Consider the following 27,015-nt stretch of genomic DNA (forward strand, 5'->3'; position numbering starts at 1 on the left):
AGTGTTGGGTGGGGTTATTGGGGTATGGGGATAGGGTGGAGGTGTTGACCTAGGGTAGGGTGCTCTTTCCAAGAGCCGGTGCAGACTCGATGGGCTGAATGGCCTCCTTCTGCACTGTAAATTCTATGATTAGTCCCAAATGCCATTGCTCAAGTGCCATATGGGTGTAGGTGACCACAGTTTTCCAAAATTTCTGATCAAAGCCATCGTGGACGACCTTATTGTTGGGAGTTCTGGTTAAGCCAGACTTTAATATTGTTGGCACAGTAAGAAGTCTTACAACACCAAGTTAAATTCCAACAGGTTTGTTTGGAATCACTAGCTTTTGGAGCGCAGCTCCTTCCTCAGCTGAGTGAAGAGGTGGGTTCCACAAACACATATATGGACAAAGTCAATGATACAAGATGATAAAATATGGTTGAACTGCTTCCTTCATGGTCGGTCGATTGCTCTCCTTCCATTAATCTTCTGGTGGTGATTAGCACTCCACTGTACATTCTGCCCAGATAACGGGCGGGATTCTCCACTACTCAGCGTGACGGAGGGTCCCGGCGTAGGGGAGTGGCGCCAACCACTCAGGGGTCGGGAATTCTCCCCACCTTTGGGGGCCAGCCCCGCGCCGGAGCGGTTGGCACCAGAAGACTGGCGCAAACAACCGCCGCCCTCGGCAGCGGGGCTGGCCGAAAGGCTATCGCCGGTCGGCGCATGCGCGATGTGGGGTTCTCTTCCGCTTCCGCCATGGTGGAGGCCGTGGCGGCCGCGGAGGAGAAATAGTGCACCCAGGGCACTGGCCCGGAGTCTGAGCGGGGGGCCCCGATCGCGGGCCAGGCCACCGTGGGGGCACCCCCTGGGGTTCGATCGTGCCCCGCCCCCCCTCCCAGGACCCCGGGGCCCGCTCGCGCCACTGATCCCGCCGTTCCAGAGGTGGTTCAAACCTCGGCGGCGGGAGAGGCCTCCCAGCGGCGGGACTTCGGCCCATCCGGGCCGGAGAATCACCGCAGGGGCCTCTCCGATCGGAGTGGCGAGATTCCTGCCACCGCCACTTCCCGGGTGGCGGAGAATCTCTGCCACGGCGGGGGCGGGATTTTTGGCGGCCCCAGGCGATTCTCCGACCCTGCTGGGGGTCGGAGAATTTCGCCCAACATGTCTGAAGAGCTCCCTTTGTCCCCTTTTGATAAAGATTTAAGAGTTGTTGGTCCTGTGCCTCCAGCCTCATTCGATAGTTCTTCAGTAGTCCACCCAGATTACCCTTACGATCGCTCTTACACAGTGTATTTTGGAACCCCAGTAGTTCAGAAATAAGAAATAATAGAGACGAAGAGAGAGAAAGAAAGAATGAAAGAAAGAAGGGAGGACATTGTATTTATCTAGCACTTTTCACAAGCACAGGATGTTCCAAAATGTTCTGAAGCCTTTGATCTCTGAAATGCAGCCACTGTTTTAATATAGGAAATGTAGAACCAATTAGCACATAGCAAATTAAGTTGGTGGCCAGAGAGTCAGTTTGGTTCTTGTTGGTCGAACGGTAAATACGGTCAGGGCAACACTCTGCTCGGCTTCAAAATACTATAGGCATGATCCAATTGCCATGCTGTGCCTGAAAGTCAGCTCGCCGCTGCGCAGCGTGGCCGATAAAAGCTGGGAGACCCCGCTCCCAGGATCTAACGCGAACTCGAGAGATGTTGAAATATGAATACAAATCATTGTGAGCAGGATCACTTTTTTGGCAAATCTGCACAGACAAATCTGCGAGACAGCTAGCCTCACTTTAATATGCAGATTCCCGAGGTACCCGAGGCGTTGGGATTTATCCCCTTCCCCTGGGAGACCTCGGGTGAGTGCCGTTTAGCACTGTTCCCACAAACGGGAACCAGATGGAACAGCACTTGTGGCGGTCTCCCTGGGGATCGGAGGCCCCCAGATGCATGCCCTTTTGGCAGAGTGGTGTCCCAGCACTGCTGATGCCAGCTGGGCACCTTGGCAGTGCTAACTTAGCGTCCTGGCAGTGCCACTTGGATGCCAGCCTGGCATGGGTGATGCCAGATTGGCAGTGCCAGGCTGGCAGTTTTTCACACGCGTAATCAGGCTGGGGCTCCTCCCATAGTGCGTTCGGGTTCGTCTAGGGGGTTGCTTTGGGGACTTGGAAATCTCTACACTGGGGAATTCCGGTGAGCGGAGCTCCTCAGTGTACAAAGCGGGGCTATGTGCGCCATCGGCCGCGCGTTTCCCTGCTGAGGCCCCTTATACAACGCGAGTCATGTTGTATAGCCATGCGTTTCTCGGTTCTGTGTGCTATGGGACTCTGTTCCCAATTAGTCCAAACGCGCCCTGAGATTTCTTTTCACGACTGCCATGAAGGACAAAGAGGGCTTTGGTTTCCCATTTCAGCCAAACATCAATACTCATTAGTACTGCACTAGAGTTTCAGCTCAGTCCAGGACCAACATTATTCGGTAGGTTGTAAGTCAAATGCACTGTGCTGTCTATCAACAAAGACGTCTGTAACCGTAATGCCGCAGAATGAATACAAGTGTTACTAAAGGAACACAATCTGCTTAATTTGCAGAGTCGATTACTGAAGGATCTCTCTCTCCTCTGATTATCATGACTGGTCTTCCAACTTGGATCTTTCTGCATCTTCTGAACAGTGAGCGATCCAATCTCTCATGTTCCAACAGCTGCTTGAAAACAAACACTTTTCAACCGAGCTGATTTTATCAAAGTGTAACTGGAACCACAGTCCAGAATGCGGCTGGCGTATCGATGCAGAATTAATCCTCTTTTGTATAAAGAGCACAATGAGAAAGGCCTGAAAAAACCCACCTATTTCAAATAAAACTGGAATTTTCTTAATTAAAAACCCAGAGTGACATGGCGTAATCAAACTTTAATCATTTCACATTAATATATGCATTTTCCAATGAAAGAATCATAATACTAATTTCTTCTGTTTGAAATCCCAGCGACCCCAGGGAAATGCATCAGATAACATGCTCGCATCCTCATTATCACCCTTGCGTGGTACACGACAATGCACCTGGGACAGGGCTAAGGAGAATGTACTAAACGCATTATCGTTATGAGAACCTAGGCTCTTTTCTATTTGTCAATAAAGTAAGCAATAATTAATTACTGCTCAATAATGTATCCCAGGATTAATATAGACAAAACGAAAAACACAATAATGATGTGCAAACGCAAGATTGTTGTCAGATCAGATTAAATTCTTGTGACAATATACCACTCTATCATTTTCTGATGAGATTTGATGTGTGCACAAGCCTATTAGCAGATAGTTTATTGAAATAATATGATCTGATTGGACTGCTCAACAGGTGGGCTCTATTCCTCTGTAGCACTGCAAAAGTTAAGGAATCATCTATATTTCAGAAGTTTGTTCTTAAAGGACTCATGCGAATACAAGAGCTAGGAGCAGGAGGAGGCAATTAAGCCCCTCGAGCCCACTCTGCCATTCAATCCGATCATGGCTGATCTCATCTCAACCTCAACTCCACTTTCCTGCCCGCTCTGCATAATCCTTAAACCTGCTCCTAATTAAATTCCGTCCATCTCCACCTTAGATTTACTCAACGTCCACACCACTCTGGGGCAGTGAATTCCACAGATTCACCAACCTTCGAGAGATGTAATTTCTCCTCATCTCTTTTTTAAATCTGCTATCTCTTATCCTAAAACTATGACCTCACGTTCTAGACCCACGTACCAAATCAAGTTCTAATCATTATGATATTAGAAATTTGATCCCAAAGGAATGGAATTCGGAGGCATCAACAGCTGAAATCTTAATTTTAATAAAATAGAAAGACTTATATTTAAACAATGCCTCTCTTGACTTGAGAGACTCCCAAAGTGCTTTGCAGCAAATTAAGTATTTGTGAAGTGTCGTCATTGCTGTACTATAAGTAATGTGGCAACCAATGTGTGCACTGCAAGACCCCATGAACAGCAAATGTGAAAATGACCAGCTCAACTGTTTTAGGTGTTGAGTGAGAGATTCATGTTGTCAAGTACACTGGGAAGAACTCCTGTGATCTTCATCAAAAGATTGTTGTGGGACCTTTTACATCCACTTGAGAAAACTTGCCAAAATGGTGAGACGTTTCTTATGCTTTTCAATACTTCCTGAATGGTTTAGCACACTGGGCTAAATCGCTGGCTTTTAAAGCAGACCAAGCAGGCCAGCAGCACGGTTCGATTCCTGTACCAGCCTCCTCGGACAGGCGCCGGAATGTGGCAACTAGGGGCTTTTCACAGTAACTTCATTGAAGCCTACTCGTGACAATAAGCGATTTTCATTTTATTTTTCATTTCATTGAATCATGACATTGAATAGAATGTTAAAAAGAGAAAGAAAGACCCACATTTATATAGTGTCTTTCATGAACACGGGATGCCTCAATACATTTTGCAGCCACTGAAATATTTCTGATGTGTCGTCGCTATTGTAATGGGAGTTAAGCGGCAGTCATTTTGCACATGGCAAGATTTCACAAATAGCAATGTGATAGTGACCAGATAACCTGTTTTTCCTTAGCATGCTGACCGAGGTAAAGAATTTGGCCAAGACACCGGGAATAACTCCCTTCCCTTCTTCAAAATCATCATGGTCATTGCGTTTTTCAGCACAGAAAGTGGCCCATCGGCCCAGCATGTTCATGCCGGCCAGCAAACACCTATCTATTTTAATCCCATTTTCCAGCAATTGGTCCATACCCTCGCGGGTTATGGCACTTCAAGTGCTCACCAAAATGCTTCTTAAATATTGTGAGGGTTTTTGCCTCTACCACCCTGTCAGGCAGTGAGCTCCAGATTCTCAACATCCAAGCAGGTAGCTGGGGCTTTGGTCTAACATCACATCTGGAAGATGGCACCTCCTACACTGCAGCACTTCCTCAGGACAGAAAGGTCCAGGCTTGGGTTCCCAATCTGGACTGAGTTCAGCGAGTTCACCCAGCCAGCATGATGGCTTGCTGATATAACTGGCTTTAGTTCCTTGTAGTTGGGAAGTGGCCACTTAAAACTTCCATTCTTTAACTCCCACCAATAGCCCCTGCTGCGGAAGCAGGTCTGTGCCCATCTAGTGAGGTCAGGATTTGTTGTGATATACTCTGTGTGTACAAGTCTGTCACAGCCCAGTCCCTCGGCTCACAAACGTAAGGCTATTCAGACAAGGTATTGCATGGTTGAGAAAAATCAAACTATCCCAGCAAGGAGACAATCTTCAGGGTGGAGACAAAATTAATAGAAAAGTTTCGAGAAGACAAGCAAAGAGCCACTGCTAAATGGCCTATGTTTTGAAGATGAGATGGCCTGTTCACTCCCTGAATTAATTACAATGGCCATCTTTGCCACTAGGAGCATGCATGCTGAAGCGCAATAACAGGATAATGCTATCATGCCTATTGGATCAATAAGGATATAAAAGGAACATTACCACAGACAACATGGGCAAGCAGTTTAAAATCCAGGACGATGCATTCCTCACTCGATCACTATGCGAACAGATACATATAGAGAGGCCTTGCTCTTCAGGCGTAACTCCTTCAGACCCTTTCAGTTAGGTCACACCCTGAAGATCAAGATTATCTCACGATTTGCTGTGTTATATGGGCAATGAACCTCCTCTTTCTCAGTGCTTTCCATTGAAGGCAAACATTTCCAAATATTTCTTTCTCCCACTGAACAAAAATAATTATTGCTGCCCAATGCTCCTGGGGACAGTATGCCCCTTTGTGACAGTAGGAGATCCTCTGTAAATCTAATCGCCAGTTCTAATCTCAAACCCTTTTCTTGGTTCTTGGGATAATGACAACTCTGGCAAGGCAATAGTGTAAAAGCCCATTTGGTATGAGACCAGTTTGAGGGCAGCCCTTAAAAAAAAAAGAGGCACTGAACACGTGGAGGACAAAGTATTGCCCTGTGCAAATATGTTACCATTTATCAGAATGTAATATCACAGCAGTTTTTGCAGCGAACTCTAACTAGTATAAAGATGTGCCATCTCTTGTAATTTCTTTTCCAATTAAGTGGCCAATTCACCCACCCGGCACATCTTTGATTTGTAAGGGTGAGATCCACACTGCAGAGAATGAATCATATGTTTCATCATTCATTAAGTGATCAATCAGCCTTGTCATACATCCTGACAATTTACAATCCGTCATTTACAGAAATGGTTTGAGGGATGAAATATAAATTCCATCTAAGCAGATTAGCTCACTTGATGTTGAAACGGCGAAAATGTACAGACTTCACACGGACGGTGACCTGGGGTTCGGATCGTCTCCTTGTCCTCGGCGCCGTGAGATAGCAGTGCTAACCATCGCACCACCGTGACACCCAAGATAAGCGTCATCTTTAACTTTTTTGATTGTTTCGTTAATTGTCAATTTTTGGAAATCTCTTGTGGTTGGAGCAGAAGCCTTCAAGCTCCAGGACAGTCACTAGGAGCAATGCGTACGATTGGCATTCAACTTAGTGGGATGCTTATACCTTGAACGTAACAGTCAGGATTTGGCTTTGCACATATTACAGTTCTCAGGCTATTAAAGATAAGGTGATAGTCGCAACCCTGAATCTAAATGTTGATCCCCAACTTGGCTTTCCTTCTACACATGTCAGAAACTCATTAACACACTATTGCATGCCACGTTATCTGCCTCTTTTGTGTATCCTCGACTGAATAGAAGTTGTTTTTTTTTGTGTGTCCTTGTCGGATTTTGCCTTTTGCCTTGCTTGCGACACTTGGTTCTGGATCTTGGTATTGGAGAATCTATGAGCATGCACGTGCTAATAACATAATCCATTTACAAGAACTTGACTTTGAACCGCACCCCGTGTACAAAGCAGAGACGTGCCTCCATCAGGAAATAGCCAAGATATCCGCAACGGCTCTACAGATCTGCCAAGGACTGGGAGGATTATCGTTTCACACACAAGTCCTTCTGCGTGATGCACAGAAATGCTTTACATTGACTTGATCAGAGAATCAACATCAAGTGAGCTAATCTGCTTAGATGGAATTTATATTTCATCCCTTAATCCATTTCTGTAAATGACGGATTGTAAATTGTCAGGATGTATGACAAGGCTGATTGATCACTTAATGAATGATGAAACATATGATCGAGGTTTCTTCAATTGAATATTCATAAATTTGTTGTCGAGTGTCGTAATTGTGCTTTAGTGAATACGAGAGTGAAAAAAAAATTGCTAATTGATGTATGCCTCCAATTTGTGCTGTGGGTTTCCACACTGTCGATGAAGTTCTAACGTTATTGCAAAATACGAAGACTAATAGATGTGATTATGCACAAAATCAATGACTACAATCTATTTGTAGCTGATTAATTCACAGCAATATATGATCACAAGATGATGAATTGCGATTGTGTATATTTACCAGTTACAATTAGTAGCTAAGTGTGAGAGAGATAATATGAAAGCACAGGAAGAATATTTTATTGGAGTCATGTACTCTCTTTCACCAAGGTGAATTAACATATTGTAAATGCATTATGTAGTAACACTCCAAAGCGTACACAAAGTCGACACGGGTCCAGGCTATTTCACTTAACAATATTAACAATAAGTCATATAAGAATAGGTGTGTGTTCCAATTTCAATCTCCTGACTTCCATCCACTTCAATGCACTCACTTTGCAGAGAAAGCAAAGTACTTCACTTTTAATGATAGTGTTCGAGTGAGATCCTGTTGCAACTTTTAGATACTTAGTTTCTGTGCTATATTAGATTTTGCACTCAAAACCACATCGTTTGGAAATAACTTGTCATATATTAGTTCTGAAAATCAATTAGTAGCAGTGGAAAAGGGAATTCCAATACAAACTCGTTCATTCTTAATAATTTAAACTTGATTTTAATGGGAGCTGGGTGTGTATTTTAAGAAGTAATTAAATCTGCTTTACATTACATTCTGTCCAGCTGCGGGGATGGTTTGCCATACATTATTAAAGACCTTGTGCAGGGTGTGCATTTCTTGTCCACAAACTTTACTTTCTGTACTTGTGACTTCGAGACTGTTCAACAGGACCCATTCAATGTCCTATGTCATCTGTCACAATGCAGTCGCAAATTGCACTCAATAGATGGCCCTGTGGAACAGATTTCTTCTGTTTCTATCCCAATCTTGTCCCCATCTCACGCATTGAAAGGAAACTCACATTTACCAGCTGACTACAAACAATAGTATGGGCATTTTAGCACTATTCAAAACATGAATACTTAATAGCGAGAAAAAATGCTTTCTATTAAAGGATGAATCATAGAATCCCTACAGTGCAGAAGGAGGCCGTTCGGTATCGACACTTCAAAAGAGCACTCTGCCTAGGTCCACTCCACCCTATCCAAGTAACCTAACTGGCACACCGCTAGACACTAAGGGGCAATTTACCGTGGCCAATCCACCTAACCCGCACATCTTTGGATGAAGTTTGAAGCTTAATCAATGGTGTTTTTATTTGAACAGTTCTGAATGTGCTCAGTTTGGGACTGTATAACTTTAAAGTTTCTGGGACACCTGAGTGACCTTGAAATATTGGAACTGCCCTGGATAAGGCTTGGGCCAGAAAGTTCTGCATCTGCACTTCAGATCCCAACATGTTGAAGTATATTTACATTGAACAGAAGCTTGAACATATTGCTCGACAAGATCAGCATCTCTTGTATTTACGTCAAAGCTAGAACAAGCCTGCGCATTAAAAAAAATCCTACACCAAAATCTTTTCCAGGCAAACTCTCTCTCTGTGCCATTTTTCTCATTGACAAAACACCACGACCGATCAACTCATTTTGACTGAACATTAGGAAAAGCAGAGCTGCAGGGACTGACCAGGAACAATCTGAATTAAGAAGATGGCACCAAGATGCAGCCCAGTTCAGTTAAGATCAAAGTAACCACTGCACTAAATCTCTGTGACACTTTCAAGGAACACGGCAGAAACTGGACAGGAGCAGCCACTGAGCAGCGCACTGTTCCACTTGTGATGTGGCACAGGAAACATTGAACCCTCACGAGACCCACGGGGATGACCCAATTGATCTCCCCCATGGGGCTCGTGAAATACGAGCTCCCCCCCCGCTGAGGGGCAGAGGCCTAGCAGCTGGGGCTCTTGAATCTTGTACTTAAAAGCCTGCCCGGATTGGGACTGGCAAGATTGGTAGTCCCGGTTCGGTGCTGTATGCCGCGTTGCGGCCTTTACTTCTGTTGGCAAAACAAACCTTCTTTGTGTAACCTTCTCGGGACTCCTGGAGATATTATAGGAACATTAGGAACAAGAGTAGGTCATTTAGCCCCTCGAGCCTGCTCCACAACGCAACTAGGTCACGGCTGATTGGCATCTCAACTCCCTTTACCTGCCTTTGCTCTATATCCCTTTATACCGTAACTAACAAAAACCTATCTTTGTATTGAAACCTTCTGTCATAGCCTTTTACAGGACAGAGTTCCAGTTTTCTACAGCTCCTTTGTATGACAAAACGTTTCCTGATTTGACTTGTGAATGCCCTTGCTACATTTTTATGCCCCCTTGCCCTTGATTTACCCACTAGAGGAAACAGATTCTTGGTATTTACTCTATCAAATGTTTTTAAATGCTAAAATATATCACCCCTCAATCTTCTAAATTCAAAGGAATGAAACCCAATACTCAGCCTGTCCTCATAATTTAACCCTCTAAGCTCTGGCATAATTCTGGTGCATCTAGTAAAGTCACCATAGTCCCAGATGAGGGGGAGAGATGACAGGTGCCGATTGAAATTGAGGATCATCACATCTCAGGCGAGGGGCATGGTTGAGAATGCGGAGCCTTCATGAATAACCTCAGCTGGCACAGGGATGGAACCTGTTGGCCTCGCTCTGCATCACAAACCAGCCGTCCAGCCAACTGAGCTAATCATTATATCCTTCCTAAGGTCTGGTGTTCAAAATTCGACACAGAACTCTAGATTGCGTTCAGGTCAAGGATCTAGACAGCTAGAGCATAACTTCTTCCACTTTATATTCCATCCACTTGGCCTATTTACTAACTTTGCCACAGATGGGAGAAACAGGAGAAAAGTCACAATTCCTTTTACCAGATTCCCAAAATATGTGCTGCCAAATGCGTCTCCTCATTATCCAGGGCCCTATATACTTTGGAAGGGGTTCTGCTCTATTAGTGAAGGATTCTACAAAAATTAAATATAAAGGCACGTCCCTTCTTGCTTTCACCAAAAAGGCCATGGGATCATTGCCAGAAGATCAAAGTTAGAAGAGTTTGACCGTTTTGCCAATACAGTGTAATTTACTTACTGCATGACTGTATTTCCAGCCCACTTAGAAATACTGGCTCAAACAGACCATTTAGTACATGGAAAGAAAAGAAAATACATAATAGGGCAACACAAGGTCCATAATGTAAATACATAAACACCGGCATCGGGTGAAGCATTCAGGAGTGTAGTATTAATCAGATCAATCCATAAGAGGGTCGTTCACTTTTACTGACGTATTCATTAAATTTAAATTCCACAAGCTGCCAGGGTGGGATTGGGATTTTGGTGATCCACCACTGTATATGTGTGTGTGCCTGTATTAGGGGATGTACAGCAGTACCTGCTATTACAGGTTTTCCGGTAATCCCCTTCCGGCTAGCTCCGCCCACAGGGAGCAGTATAAATATTCATGAGTTCTCCTGAGCTGCCATTCTACAGCTGCAGTCGAAGGAATAACATCTCACGGTAATAAAGCCTCTCTTGTACCGATTCGAGTCTTTGTGTGCAATTGTTAGTGCATCAGGGATCTGAACCCATGTCCCCCGAGCCTGGATCTCTGGATGACTAGCCCAGCGACCTTACCACAATGCCACCATCATCGCCATACCGTAACCACATGACTATTGAATCAGATCAGGAAAAAGCCAGATACAAGTATCAGTTTGATGGACAGATGTATCTCACAAATAGAAAAGGGTGAACTTATTTCTAAAGAAGGAAATGTGACTTGATCATTATTTCAGTATTTCACTGACTATAAGCAATTACTAATTGATAAATATCGAATTATTGTGATAATGTCAAATATCAGATGACTTATGATCAGGCTACATGATCTATAAATGACAGCTTTAGATCCTCAAAACCAGCAACAATACTTACTTTTTGATTCTTTCACCAAACGATGCTGCCTTATCCAGGATATTTTGAACTGTAATAACAATATCTTGAACCATGTGGATCTTGCCTATTAATCCTTTCTTTTCAGAGTCCTGCAACCAATAATAAACATGCTGTCAGTCGAGCAGAACAAGGAAAGGAGGTGACGGGAGTTGATGGACATAGCGTTACGTTCAAAACATTATGATAGTGGCATGATGATAGTGGCTTCTTTTGTACTATCACAGCCCATTATGGCATTGGAAATCAGGCTCACTCACAGGAAAAGGCCCACTTTGCTTTGATACAGAAGTCTGAACATACAGATATTGCGTCTGGCCAGATGCTTTGTGGGCTTTTATGCTTCACTGGTTTACTGGAGTTAAAGAGAAAGAGTGAAAAAAGCTTAATTTTTTTTTATTAAGGGGCAATTTAGCGTGGCCATTCCACCAACGCTGCACATCTTTGGGTTGTGGGGGTGAGACCTAAGCAGACACAGGGGGGAATGTATAAACTCCACAAGGCCAGTGACCCGGGATCGAACCCTGGTACTTGGCGCCGTGAGGCAGCAGAGCTAGCCACTCCACCACCGTGCTGCCCATGGAGTGACAAAGATAAGGGGCAGCATTTTCCGATTTTCCAGCTATGTGTTTACCAGCGGCGTACCATTTGCTGGCGATGGGATTCTCTACTCCCACCATTCATCAATTGGATTTTCCATTGATGCCACCCCATGCCACCGGGAATCCCATGGACGTGGGCGTGCTGCTAGCGGGAGCAGAGAATCCGAATGGCCGGAGAAAGCAGGCTATGTACTTCGGAATGAGACAATATACGACAAATTATGACATACAGATTAATAATCAAGGAATCTGGAGCTGTCATCAATTTGCAGAGTATCATTGCTTTTGTTCACATACTGCTCAGTAACTCGGTTCGGTAGTTTACAGCATAACACACAGACCAGTGAAGTCTTTATTCCGCTGCATTCCAGAGTCAACAAAGACCACTACAGGACATGGGATATGATCAGTTGCCAAAAAGAAGCATTTTGGATTTGATCCCTGAATTCGCTACAGATTACTGCACTTTTGGTCAGAGAGAGGCACCCTCCAGGTCACAGTAAGTGGAGGCACATCGACGACAACAGCCTGAGACATTGGGTATAATTTTCCACCCTTGCCAGCTGTGGGAATCGTGGCGGCTATGCCACTTAATTTGGAAGGAGGAATAGTTTGTTTACCGATAAAATGGTGGAATTGTATTCTCCCGACATTTAAGGCGGATTAAAGGTGGTTCTGATTACCCGATGAACAATGTGGAAACCACACTTGCATTCATAGTATCGCATACATGGTAAATAAAAGACTCAATAGAATCCGTACAGTGCACAGAGGCCATTTGGCACATCACGTCTGCACCTACTTTGCCCCATGGACCTTAAACCTATGCCCCTTGGTTACTGAACCCTCCACCCTGGGAAAGAGTGCCTGCCCATCCATTCTATCCATGCCCCTCATAATCTTGTAGACCTCTGTCAGGTCACCCCTCAGTATAAAAGTAGAGAAGTGTTGTTCCAATTGTGTAGGGCGTTGGTGAGACCACATCTGTAGTATTGTGTCCAGTCTTTGTCTCCTTATTTGAGGAACGATGTGGTGGCATTGGAGGCAGTTCAGAGGAGATTCACCTGATTGAATCCAGGGATGAAAGGGTTGAGGTACGAGGAAAGATTAAACAGTTTGGGCTCATGCTCCCTAGAGTTTAGAAGGATGAGAGGGGATCTCATCGAGGTGTATAAAATACTAAAAGGGATTGATAAAGTAAACGGAAACCAAATGTTCCCCCTTGTGGGGCAATCAAAAATAAGAGGTCACATATATAGGTTGAGAGGCAGCAGATTTAGGACTGAGATAAGAAGGAACTGCTTCTCGCAGAGAGTGGTGCCCCGTAGTACGGTGGAGTCTGAGTCATTAAATGGTTTCAAGGAGATAGATACATTCCTGATTTTAAGAAACGGCTCAAAGGGATATGGGGAACAGGTACTGAGATGGATTTGAGACCAGAAAGAGTTCAGCCATGATTTGATTGAATGGTGGAACAGGCTCAAGGGGCAGAATGGACTCCTTCTGCTCCTAATTCCTCAGTTCCTATGACATCTTCTCCATTCCTTAGACACCTTCCCCATTCCCTACAGACCTTCCCCATTCCTTAGACACATTCCCCATTCCCTGGACACCTTCCCTATTCACAACAGACATTTTCTCACTCCCTGGACACCTTCCTCATTCCCCACTGACACTATTCTCTGATGGGCACGTCAGACTTTTTCACCATTCCCTACATACATATTGGGTGTATGGCAAATACAAAATGTTTAATTATCCAATATTAAGATACTTCAAGTTAGTCAGTTGGATAAAACTAGCGGACATAAATTCAATTATTGAAATCTAAATTAAAGCAGGCACTTTATTACAAAGAACTTCTTTACACAGAGGGAGATAACAGCTTGGAATAATGTGCTAATGGAGACAAAACGTTGGAGACATTGAAATTGTTTAATGGAAGAATTAGGATAAAAGAAGGATGAGCTTTGATGGATCAAATGACCTTTTCAATTCTTGTTTTCTCATAAGAGAAGAATGAGGTAAAATGCGAGAAGATAAAGCAGTAGCATCTATAAGTTACCATGCCGTCTTAAGCTGGCATGAATATGGACATTTTTTCATCATTCAATTAAGCTTTTCAAAACAAAAATTTCTCTTGCAAGCTAAAAATTCTTGATAAAAATAATGCTCTAACGATTGTAATGCCACAATTAAGGTAGTGACTACTTACCAATTTTTAACTCCATGGGATTTACTCTTTTCATATTCTCAATCTTACATGTTTACGAGGCGGGACTATAGGCAAAAAGAATGCCCTGAGATAATGCCCATTCTGAGACTGCTGACATACAATCAGTTGGGGGTCATTTTAATTTTTGGTAATCGTTAAAACAGATGATAAGACGTCCGCCCTCTAGCATCACAAGATGTATAATTGGCGAGTGATAAATATCACTCGCCATCTTCTCCTCATCAAAAATTAAAGCTACTACTTCCCAAACCCATACCATGATGAAGGCACAGGAAAGCACGGTGCTTGACTGCAAGTGCTATAAATATGACTGCTTTTAAAGTAAGATGCCCCGAGCGGCTCAGTGGTTACCACTGCTGCCTCATGGCGCCGAGGACTCGGCTTTGCTCCCTTGTCCGGGTCACTGTCCGTGTGGAGTTTGCACATTCTTCCCGTGTCTGCGTGGGTCTCACCCCACAACCCAAAGATGTGTAAGGTAGGTGGATTGGCCATGCTAAATTGCCCTTAATTGGAAAAAAAAACGAAGGTGTGATAAAAACACAAAGCCCAAGGAGGTGAGTCATGGGCAGATTCCTCTGATTGACAGTCTGCAACTGTATCTATGTATACCCGTAGAATCATAGCACATTACAGCACAGAAGGAAGCCATTCGGCCTTCATGCCTGCACCAGCTCCCAAAAGAGCTTTATAGCTAATCCCATTCCCCAGCCCTATCTCCGTAGTACTCGAAATTCATCACTTTGAAATATATATCCAGCTGTCTCTTGAAACCCCCTATGGAATCCGCCTTCACCACCTCTCCCAGGCATCGCATTCCAAATCCCAATAACTCTTTGAGTGAAGAGGTTTCTCCCCGCCTCACTCCTAGCTCTCTTACTGACCATCTTGAAATTGTGACCCCTGATCATTGACTTACCAAATAGTGGAAACACAATGGCCTGGATTCTCCGACCCCGTGCTGAGTCGGAGAATTGCCGGGGGGGGGGGACGAAAATCGTGCCACGCCACCCCGACGCCAGCTCGCCGATTCTCTGCCGCCGATTTTCCGGCACCCATGGGATCGCCGCCGCGCCGGTTGGGGGCCGTTGAAAGCGCCCCCCCAGCGATTCTCTGGGCCTCGACGGGCTGAGTGCCCGCCGAATATCGCCGGCGTAGGTTACATATGGTCCTACCCAGCGGGTAGGGGGGGAAGATCCGACCCAGTGGGGGGCCTCCACGGTGGCCAGGCCCACGATCGGGGCCCACCGATCGGACGGCGGGCTAGTTCCGTGGGAGCCTATGTTCCTCCGCGCCGGGCCCCTGCATCATTTGTTCATCATTTTTTGAACACCTTAATAAGGTCACTGCACGCGATCCGTTTTCAGTTTCTGCTCAGTTTACAAAGGTTCACTGCTTTGGAAGAATACATACAGCAGGGTATACTGGGGACTGCAGCACGGCTTAAGTCAAACTGGGGCTAAAGGCAGGTCTTCAGTCTTGCTGGCTTAACCACTCACGCATGTTGCAGTCCAAAGGATAAATGATGGGCTCCATGACAAGGAACGGCACTGCAAACATTCCACAGCTGAGCAACACAACATATTAATTCATCTATTTTCCATTGCTGGAAGTGACAGTAAAGACAAACTTTTAAAATCCTACTGTGAGCTTCTCTATGTTTTTGATGCACGTTGAGGATATGTCTTGACTTAAGAGAATATTTAAGCTCGTGCTTATAGTTATTAATCAAACAGCTCATATATTGACAATACAACAGAGAAACAGCCCGTTCAGTCCAAATGGTTCATGCTAATGTGTATGTCCCACCCAAACCTTCCTCCCATCATTCTTCATCAAACCCTATTACCAAATCCTTCCATTGCTTTCTCCCTCGTGTGTTTAGCTAGTTTTGCTTTATATGTTTAAACGCTATTCCTCTCAATGACTCAGAATTATTTATAATAATCGGAAAATATTAATAGCCACATGTGCACCTTATGTCGGGTGGAATTTGATGCGCCGCTCTAGTTAAGTCTTTGCTGGAGAATAGAGGAAGCCACTGATGAATGTTTGCCTGCCGTTTGCATAGTGAGAACGGGAAGCTTGCTGTTCGCGCAATGGAGTCAAGTAACGCTTCCCACAAACCTCCAGGACAAGTTTACACTTGCAGCTCTAGGTGCAAAGTACAGCTGAGAGCAGAAGGCGAGACTCCTGCTGGGCTTTTGCTCACTTTCTGATCAAACAGCACAACAAGATGAAAACACTACTTTGCAGCACCACGCGCGGCTGTTTCTGGTCACAGATCTCAGACTGGAATCACTAAGGATCTAAACTCCACTGTGCCCAACAACGTAAGAACGAGGAGGGGAACACTGTTGACTACCTCAGGCATTTCTTTATTGCTTCACTGAGAATCAACGTCACTATATTTTAAACCAGGCTATCTGCTATCTTTAATACTAAAAACTGACACGTATATTTTGGTTTCCTCGTCCAATTCCATTTTGTTGGGTGGTTATGAATGTATCTGCATGTACATGTATCGGTTTCCATTCTGACACTTTTCTCCCACTTCTAAAGTTAAACTTGGTTTGAAGCACTGTGTCAGCACAGTGGCCCCAAAGCTTCAACTTTTTAAAAGGCCCCGATCTCTGTTCTACCGCCAATTGGAGGCAGGATATTGTCTGAAGGAGGGTGAAATGAGAGCCTATGTTTTAAAGTAGCCATCGAAAAAGCACTGCCAGTTCCAACATGTTGGTAAAATTGGCTTTAAGGATATTCTAGTTGTTGGATTCTGTTTAACACTTGAATCGGGAATCTACAGAAATACTTGTTAGTGCTCTTTCAAGAGACAGAGAGATTCTGAAGCTTCCACACGAGGTTTAAAGCAGTCCTGCCAAAGCCAGTAAATCGCAAGGAGAAACAAAATCTCATGACTGCAATTTGCAGTAATAACTTCATTTAGTGTGTCTCCATAAGGAATACTCGCAGATATATTACAAGCAGAAAGTGTGGGGCACTTGTTTGGTTTATCAGGGAATGGCAGAGAGATGGATAAAATAATCAGCTGTAGATGTTATTTTATACAATGCAGCTCAACGGTTTATGAATAGGAGGGAGCCACTGTGAAAGGCATCAACAGTGTGGGAATCAGTGAGGGATCCATTCTGAGATTCAGATGCAACTTTCCCACTTGACCAATTACAACTTAGGTGAAGACATAGGTGGTTCCGTGCCGCTTTGAGAGCTGGAAACTGCACTAGCGATGCGAAAGGTTTCTTCAGTAGCTTGACTGGGCAAATCCACATCTTGTACAAATTAAATTGATTTTAAAAATTCGCTCATGTGATGCAAACATCGCTGGCAAGGCCGGAATGTGCTGTCCATCCCTGATTGCCCTTGAGAAGGTGCAGGTGAGTCACGTGCTTGAATCACTGCAGTCCACATAGTGTAGGTACAGCCTTTGTGCTGCGAGGGAAGGAATTTCAGGATTTTGATTCAGTGACAACGAAGGATCAACACTGGACATCAAGTGGGGGGGGTGGGCCGGAATTCTCTGTTTGAGAGACTAAATGTCGGCGCCGGAACTGAGTAGCATGCGATTAACGTTCCTTTTGTGGGCACTATTCACGAAGTGAGTTAGGACATAAATGGTCCAGCACTCTGCCGGCGCGAAGTGAGAGCAATTCCCGGCCCAGCAGGAGTAACTACTAGGGCTGGAGTTAGCGTTAAAGAGCATGGCAGCCAGAGCTGTTTTTAAGAGCTCAACTTACTACACTCACTGCAGCAACAAAGACGGCTCACAGAAAACATGCCCCCCCTCACCTCCTTGGTTCAGGAGTCCGTGGTGGGCCCACAGCTCTATGCCAAAGAGGAGAGGATGGACACCCTATTCTCCAGCATGGGCCACAGCCTCAAGCCTGTCGTCCTGAAAAGCCCTGAGAGGTGATAGCAGAAGCAGTCAGCGCTGCCAACCTCACCAAGAGGAGATAGCTGGCGATCCTGAAGGGTGTGGGTTCACGAGTGAGGCCTCTGCCCTCAAGAGTGGCAGAGAACCAAGGTGGGCTCCAAAGGCCAACGTGCAGGTGTCCTCTGGTTGGGATGAGCTCTGCTGCTTCCCTGCTACTTCTGCAGTGGGGCAGCGCTTCTGAGGAGTGCCAACACCTGGTGGGCTCCTGATTGAGCTTGGCCATGACCATCTCCTTAATGATACAGCTGGGGTATGAGGGCATCCAAAGGGGCGGCCTGGGTGGGCTCCCAGATGACCAGAGGCCTCTGAGCGTTCAAAGGACAGCACTCAGCAGTGTGAACTGCTAGGGGCTAGTAAGTAGCAACAAAGGAGTGCGTTTAAAAGACAGACTGCAGCATGGTGCTCTGAGCCAGGCCACCCCATTCCCAAGGGGGACACCCTGAGCCCGCGGACTTAGCATCGAGTGGCTCCCCACTGTCCCCGGCCAAGGGCAACACCCCCCCCCCCCCCCCCCCGCCGCCGCAAATCCATCACCATTTGAGCATTTTCAGTTTCATTTGAACCTCCCACTCCCCCTCCGGTCACGCTTGCAAACATTTGCACTAATTCGCTCCCACAAGACATCCGTCCAGTTATTGGGAGGGCCGCGTGCTTCGTGGGCTGAGTGCAGAAGATTCAACCCACTGGGGCCTCCATTATTCTGTCAGTGGTTGATGGGAAGAATGTAACAGTGGGAATTACTCATCCACTCGATGAAGTAGAGTCAATATAATGATTGGAAAGGTCACACTGAAAGCCACCATCAGAGATATATACTATGCCCTTTTCCGAGAGGGTAAGAACACTTTTGAGCTCAGCCGTTAGCATGGTGCCTTGAACATAGAATCCCTACAGTGGAGAAGAAGGTCATTCGCCCTTCGAGTCTGCACTGACCCTTTGAAAAACTACCCTACCCAGGCCCGATTCCTGCATCCCCACCCTAAGGGGCAATTTAGAATGGCCAATCCACCTAACCTGCACGTCTTTGACTGTGGGAGGAAACCTGAGCACCTGGAGGAAACCCACGCGCACACGGGGAGAAAGTGCAAACAGTCACCCGAGGTCGGAATTGAACCCGGGTTCCTGGTGCTGTGAGGCAGCAGTGCCACCATGCCACCCATCACCTTGCATGAACTTCCACAATGTATTCTGTAGTGTTAAAGGCAGCAGATCTGGCCAGGTTAAACATCACCGTGTGTCGACTCACTGTGTGGGGGGTGCTCGTAACAACAGCACTGGCTTGACACCTCAGAGATGGCAGAGAGCGGATAGTTTACGTCAGGTTATAATGGCAAATTAGACTTGTCACAATCAGAGCAATCATGCACTTCGTTCTTCGTAAAAGAATTAGCAGCGGCGACACAGTGTTAGTTTTGTCACATCCCTGAAGATCGTTGCAGGGTCCTTCCCTTGCTGAGAGACCACGTAGTGCCCATTCATTTCTCAAATTAGACCTGGGTTTTACATGCAGTCCTGCCAATTTCACTTTTCTTCCTTCTTTTATTTGAGCCCTGAAGGGTGAAGCAATAGGATTACTTGACAATCCATATGCTGATGGGTTTGGGACATGTAGCCTTCTCCACCCTTCCTGCAGTGAGGACCAGAATCCAAGGTCATCCAATGCTATCAAAAAGAGTAAAGTAAGCTGCCTGCTCCACATGGGTGGCAGAGACAGTAATCTTGTGGCAATAATGAGGTTAGGTCATCAATCTTACCTAAAATTAGATAGAATTTTAACAGCTCAGAAACAGGCCAGAGAACCAAAATGTTCTATGCCAGTGTCTATGCTCCATATCAGCTTTGTTCCATCCTACTTTAATTAACTCTTGACATGCTTTAACGCTGAAGAACAGTGAGCAGTATGGGATGGAATAAAGCTTCTTATATTCATTGAAGTGATCACTGGGCTCTGTCTTGACATTTTGTCCCATTAAAGCGCTTTCAGTGACCCCAAACCTCCCATCTCAATTGTTCAGGGATCCCAAATTTTCCCATTGCCTGCCTTCTGCCGATTATAGTACATTTATTATTTCAGAGCTGGTTACGACCAAGGGTAGCTGGTGTATCACTGCTGTTCCTGTCTCTAACCCTCTGGCCTGAGTTTTAGAATTAGATGTTTATATACATTCAAATGAGGTGTAATCTGAAATGTATTTTAAATGCAAGTTCTTCAAAATTGTTAATTTCCCAAAGAAAATATAGATGTTGAAGTTTCCCCACCATAAATATTTTACACAAGCAAATATTAACCTATGCAGTGCAGAATATTAGCACTGTTGCTTCACAGCGCTAGGGTCCCAGGTTTGGGTCACTGTCTGTGCGGAGTTTGCACGTTCTCCCTGTGCCTGCGTGGGTTTCCTCCGGGTGCTCCGGTTTCCTCCCACATGTCCCGAAAGACGTGCTGTTAGGTAATTTGGACATTCTGAATTCTCCCCCCGTGTACCCAAACTAGCGCCGGAATATGGCGACTTGGGGCTTTTCACAGCAACTTCACTGCAGTGTTAATGTAAGCCTACTTGTGACAATAAAGATTATAATAACAATTTAACAAAGAAAAAAACTTTATAATACCTTTCATAATCTCAGGGATGTCCCATAGTTCTTTAAAGACTATCAAGTACTTTTCAAATGTTTAGGATGCAGGAAATAATGTCTTAATTGTATTTAAATAGTGTTTAATTATTTGAAGATGGAGGCCATTAATTGCTGTTGAACTTTAGATATAAAGATATGCTCGCCGAAACTGGGGTGTAGTTTCGTAAGGAGGTGTATGCTTGTAATGTTTCACTCTGCAAATAAATGTTAGACTGAGTAAAGATCGGCTCTTGTACTATCCTTCACCAACTGGCTATATAACACCCACCATAGCCAATCTGCACACAACACGATCCAATAAAAAGGCAATGAAATAACAATGAGGTCATTTGTTTTTCTTGCTTGGGAATAAAGCATTGACCATGATACTGAGTGAATTCCTATTCAGTTCTTCAAAATAACAATGGGGGGAACAGGACCTCTGCTCTAATGTCTCATCTAATGGACGTCAGCATTCGATATGCAGCACTCCCTCAGTACTGCACAAAGGTGTTAGCCTGGATTAAATGCCCAAATCTCTGGAGTAGGACTTAATCCCGTGATCTTCAATCTCAGAGACAAGAATGTTATCTACTGAGCCGAACAAAATAAACTTCAAGAAGACCAAAGTCTCATTAAGAATACCTTTTAAAATAATCCAATTACTCATTTGGATCATTCGGATAAAAGTAGTTGTCATAATGTCAAGGCAATGTGCGTGGACATGGTGAGGGAGAGTGGAAACATTTACAGTACTGAGGAGACAGTGCAGCTATCTGGAAGTCACATTCAGGTTGTGGACGTTGCCTCAAGGGTCTATGGACTACAGTATGGAGCTTAGATTTACCTATTCTCCCACTCCCTAGAGACCAAATTGCAGATCTTTCTCTGCCTCTGCTGCCCTCATCGATCAACTGCGAGGGGACATGTGTATAAATCTATCTGCCCACCCCTGCATCCACAGTTTCTTGACAGAGAAGATCACATGTTTCTCTTTCGTACGCCCGGAGACAAATTACTTTGCAGGTTCAGCGAAGAGCAAATAGGGGAGGAACAAACTATTAACCGGGTCTCTATCCCCCAGGGCCACCCTGTGCACCCCCTGAGAGCAGTATTGGGCCTTCTTGTGGAATATGCATAGAACTGGTGCAATCATTCATTGGAAGCAGGAGCTCAGGGAGTAATCTTGGCCTCCCTGCTTACTCTCATCTGATCCCCAAGCAGAGAACCATTTTGGAGCTTCTGGACTGACTCCAAGGATTGTCAGATGCGTGGAGGTGGCAGTTGGGGGGTATGAGGGGGTTGGGAAAGCGGCTCCATATCAATGAGGCAATTGCCACTTGCAAAGTTTCAAAGACCCCACCACAATCAGAAGGCCATGGTTAGACTGGCAGCCAGGAGCATGCATTTGAAATCACACTCCTGTTTCTAAAATCAAAGCAAAGTACTGTGGATGCTGTAAATCTGAAATAAACACAGAAAATGCTGGAAAAACTCGGCGGGTCTGGCAGCTGCTGCGGAGAGAGAAGAAGAATCACACTGCTCTTAGCCACGTAACAACCCTAGTGTGTTGGCAAGGGCCCCATCTGTGCTAACTTACACGTTCTGCCCAATCAATCCGATTTTGAATTATGAAAGTGCTCACATGTCAAAATAGCCTTTGCAGTTGAGCGTTTGGCCAATGATTTACAAAAGAGAATGTCCCCTGGTGTGTCATGTTCATACCTTACATAGGTGAGCAGGTTTGAAAGGTTTGCAACGTTCATTGATTCATCCGGTTGAAGTGTGCAAAATCGACTTGCTTGTATTCTCTCTATTAGCTGGTGAATTACTCTGTGGGCCATCTCATCGATTTTGTGTTGGACCGTGTTATCCGATAATGAAATTATGTTAATTTGCTTGCAGGCCTTCTCTCCCAGCATAACACCCACCATCTCCTTAGCCGCTGGCAATATCAACTCCTCCCCAATTGTGTATGGCTTCCCTGTCTTTGCTATGAGCAGGGCTACGTAATACGAGGCCTCCACCAACTGAGCATTCTCACTGCCTCTAGATGTGCATTCCATCATTTTCTTACGACTCTGAAATTCTCTGAGCTTGTTTTCAAAAAATTTGATTGGCTTCGGTACGCAGTACCCAATGTTTAGTCTCAAGGACGCACGCCAGGGAGGGGAAGGAAGACGGACAGGAGGGCCGTCGTACGAAGCTGGGGCACAGGAAACGGACGCACAGAGGACCGACACAAACGACAGTGGCGAACGGAGGACGGACAGTCAGGACACTGACGGCCATGAGACGGACGAAGAAAGGATGGAGAGCCAGGACAGTGACGGATAGAGGACGGGGACTCAGAACAGTGACGCACAGAGGACGCCCAAACAGATGTTGGGCAGACCGGACACGGCCCCTCATATGGGCCGGAGACAACGTCCGTCGGTCCAAGGCTCGACCTAGGAGACCCCAGACCTGGGGTCCAATGAGGACATGGACCTTGTGTCACTGTTGTCACCCATACCCTCCACCGTTGCAGATACCCTCACCTCGGTTGGGCACATTAGTAATGAGGCTTCTGGGACACTGACTGGTGCGCACCACACAGCCGAACCGGTACAGCAAGTGGAGGTAGGAGCAGCCGAAGGGCTGAACGGTCGGAGGGCAGCCCAGCCCCGGCCAGACATTTCCTGGGTTCCTGGACTAACCAGACCCACTCACAGACCCGATGCATTTGGAAACCCAGGGAGTGGACAACAGGATGACGGCCGCCTTCCAGCATCTGCAGATGCAGTTGGAGGAGTCCAGGAGCAGGGAGTGGTGCTGGTCATGGCTGCCACCGAGGCCGACACCGCACAGGTGGCGTCCGCAGTGGAGGCAATGGGGGCAAGGGTTTCGGCCATAGTCAGGTTCTGCAAGGCGTGGGGCTTCATGTGCACCCATCATCCATGGCCCACGAGAGGGCTGCCCTCTCACAGGCAGCCATGTCCCAGAGCCAGCTGGACATTGCCGCTGCGCTCCGGGGTCTGGCTGTGACTCAGCAGGCCATGGCCCAGTCTCAGCAGGCCTGGCCCAGTCTCAGCAGGCCATGGCCCAGTCTCAGCAGGTCTGGCCCAGTCTCAGCAGGCCTGGCCCAGTCTCAGCAGGCCATGGCCCAGTCCCAGCAGGCCATGGCCCAGTCCCAGCAGGCCATCGCTGAGAGCATCCGCGGCCTTGCGCACGTATTGGTTGCACAAGCCCACAGTCCCTGATAGCGATGGCGCACTCCCTGAGCTCCATCGTTGCGATCGTTCAGACCCTGGTTGATGCTAAAGCAGGCCTCCAGGACTGGCAGCGCCAGATGTCAGTGGTGCCATGGCGCTGGTCTCCGCTCGCACCACCGTCCCATAGTGAGGCCAAAGGGCCACCAGGCTCCCCGAGGGAGAAGGAGGTTCTAGGGCCCGTCTCGGTGACTCTGCAAGGGAGATCCCGGAACACTCGGACTGTCCCCATTCCGTCCCTGGTGCATTTTGTGGGCAGCGGGCAGAACAGGGTGGCACGCCATCCAGCACGCCCGCCGAGTAGCCTGGCCCATCCAAGCCGAGCCGCCCCAGGAAATGCACGCCGATGGGGAGCCAAGTTGCAGGGCAGGAGTCTCAGCAGTCCGCCTCCACTCCTGCTGTACCGTCTGGGGAAACACCAAGACGTAGGGGAAGGGCACGTAAGGCAAAGAAGTTAGACACGTAATAAGTTGGCATGGGTGCAGGGCACAGCTTAGTTATAGGGGCTAGAGCATTTGTCTGTGAATGTCCCGATTAAAGTCACTGTTACACCAAACCTAGATGCCTCTGTGCTATGTCCGGTGCCTGAGGGGTCGTGAAGGGGACCGAGTGGCGCTGGGGTTGAAGGTCAGTACAACGGTGAGACCGAGTGTGTGTGTTCCCCCCCCCCCCCCACCCTCTGTCATCCTCGGAACACCGACGGCAGCTACCCCACATGGCCATGTGATGGCGAGTCCGTGACGCATAGAGGGACAACCCAGGTGGAGGGTGTAGCTGTGGCCATGAGTCAGCCATTGTCTAACCCGGAGCTCACAGCTCATCGCAGAGCGGGTTGTCATCATTCAATATAGCACTGATCACAGCCGCTTACACAAGCAATTATGTGAGACCATCCCGTTGTGCCGCAGGTATAAGGTGCTGTGAAAGTGGTGGTGCGGGAGCTAGGGTTGTCGGATGGTGCAGGAGGTGGGGGGTGCTGGGTGGTGCGTTTGTGCGGAAAGGTGGTGCAAGTGCCTTGCTCAGCGATGCCCTCCCCCTAGTTGGTGGAACGTGCGGCGATCAATGCCTCGCGTGCTCGCTCGCCAAGCCAGTGGCGTGGTGCAGTCCCCCGGCCATATCCAGCCCCCATGTCGCGTCTGTGCCCCCCCTCCCCATCCTCATCCTCCACTTCCTCCTCATGTACAGATGTGTCGCCCCCATTGGGCTCCCCCTGTGCCTCCTCCTCCAGACATCGCCCCTCTGCTGCGCTCTGTTGTGCAGAACGCAGCAGACAACAACTAAGCAGCCGACCCTCTCTGAGTGGTGCTGGAGGGCCCCTCCAGAGTGGTCCAGGCACCTGAAGCGCATATTCAAGAGGCCAAAGCACCTCTTGATAACACCCCTGGTTGCTGCCTGGGCCTCGTTGTAGCGAGTCTCCGTGTTGGGCTGTGGCCTCCGTATAGGCGTCATCAGCCACGACCGCAACGGGTAACTGCTGTCACCCAGCAACCAGCCCCTCAGCGGGGTGGGGGGGGGGGGGGGGGGGCTGCCCCTCGCACATGGCGGGGATGAAAGATTGCGCCAGAATAAAGGCACCATGCACACTGCCGGGGTACTGGGCATACACGCGCATGATCTTTATGCGGTGGTCGCAGACCACCTGAATGCTCATGGAGTAGATCCCGTTTCTGTTCTCCGATGGTGGACGCATGGCGACATGCACCCCATCAATCACCCCTGGACCATTGGTATCCTGGCCACGGGGGCGAATCCCACTGCCTGGGCATCCTGATGTGTGCGGTCCTCTGGAAACTGGATGTACCGGTCGGCAATGACATACAGGGCGTCGGTGACTGCTCGGATGTACCGGTGCATTCTCGTCCTGTGCATCCCCCTCGTTGTTGTGGTCATCGTCAGCCTTCTCCTCCTCCTCCACCTGTCGGGCGGGCGGGCCTGCAGCCAGTCCCTCTGCTGCAACTGCCGCTGCCGCTCTGAGCCGCCTGTGTCGCCACTACAAAGGGCCACCTGCAGGGCAGCGGCTCCCGCCACGGCGTCAAACATCGCTGGCTGGTGCCCAAACATTACGATCTGCAAGGCGGGGGGGAGATACAACTTGTTTAACGATGGCGCACTGACACCTCAACAGCCAGGTGCCATGGGATACATGTGTGCCCCGGTTGGCTGGTGTCGCTACAGACACGCAGACATCCTGCTCCCTGCCTACAGTATCCGTCCACCGCCCAGTTTTTCCCATCCCTCCTCATTGCGCCACCGTGGGCTGGCCATGCCCTCACTGGGGCTGGCATGTGTGTCGCCTTGACCCTTCCCAGAGATGATCTCCGTCAGCTGGGTGTTGAGGCACCTGTGTGGGGGTGGGGGCTGGGCACACCTAAGGTCAAGGCGTGTGGCTGCGCGGGATGGCGGCGCCATCAGCATGACCTCAACTTACAGGCATGGTTTCGCCACCGCCCTGCCATGGCAGGCCGGCTGGCATGTCTCTCCCACGAAAAACCCTCACCTCTCCCCCCCCCCACCTACCCAGAATATGGAGGGCCCCTACCCCGCCCTCCCTCCCCCCGAACATGGCTGCACCCTTCCCCACCCCTCTAATTCCCCACTAACAAGGATTAGTGTACTACATACAAGATACTCGTTATTTTTTCTCCACGGACACTTTTTTCATCAACGGACACATGGACCACCTGCAGTCCCCTTGCGGACCGCCAGTAGTCAGCGGACCACAGATTGGGAATTGCTACTACTAATACTAATACTAATCCTGCTATAGAGAAAGCTATAAAATATGTTTTCTGGTCATTAGGTCAGTGGTGGTATTGTTTAATTTTAGATTCAGTTTTATAAAGCCAATTTGTACTTTTGTATGAAATATAGAAGTTATGCAATGATTTTCAAAAGGATAGCCCAGCTCTGACCTTGCAAATAAGTATTTTAATTGGTTCTCCAAATCATTTTCAACTGAGATGACGTACTGGATTGTAAAACAGCTTGCAACTCTTACCAGTTTTAAGACATGAACAGTCCGTGTTTTAAGTGTTGCTCAACTAAATGTTCCAATTTGAATGATCAGGTACTAAATATCTGCGGCCTGGTTCTCCGTTCCTGAGAGTGAGTGTTGATGCTGGGGTGGGATTCGTCGACATCTATGACAGCAAAACTGTGCCGCGCCTG

The 27,015-nt window shown here is 47.2% G+C and overlaps 1 protein-coding gene across 1 annotated transcript in view; it reads right to left on the reverse strand.

The window, feature by feature from the left end:
* mctp2b (multiple C2 domains, transmembrane 2b) overlaps positions 1-27,015 on the reverse strand; it is a 504,236-nt gene that overhangs the window by 25,472 nt on the left and 451,749 nt on the right. The window contains exon 20 of the mRNA XM_038813378.1: positions 11,179-11,288. Within this exon, the coding sequence (XP_038669306.1) occupies positions 11,179-11,288 (110 nt within the window). The remainder of the gene's footprint in view (positions 1-11,178; positions 11,289-27,015) is intronic.

This window comes from Scyliorhinus canicula, chromosome 12, assembly GCF_902713615.1.
Source record: "Scyliorhinus canicula chromosome 12, sScyCan1.1, whole genome shotgun sequence".
NCBI classification, from domain to species: domain Eukaryota; kingdom Metazoa; phylum Chordata; class Chondrichthyes; order Carcharhiniformes; family Scyliorhinidae; genus Scyliorhinus; species Scyliorhinus canicula.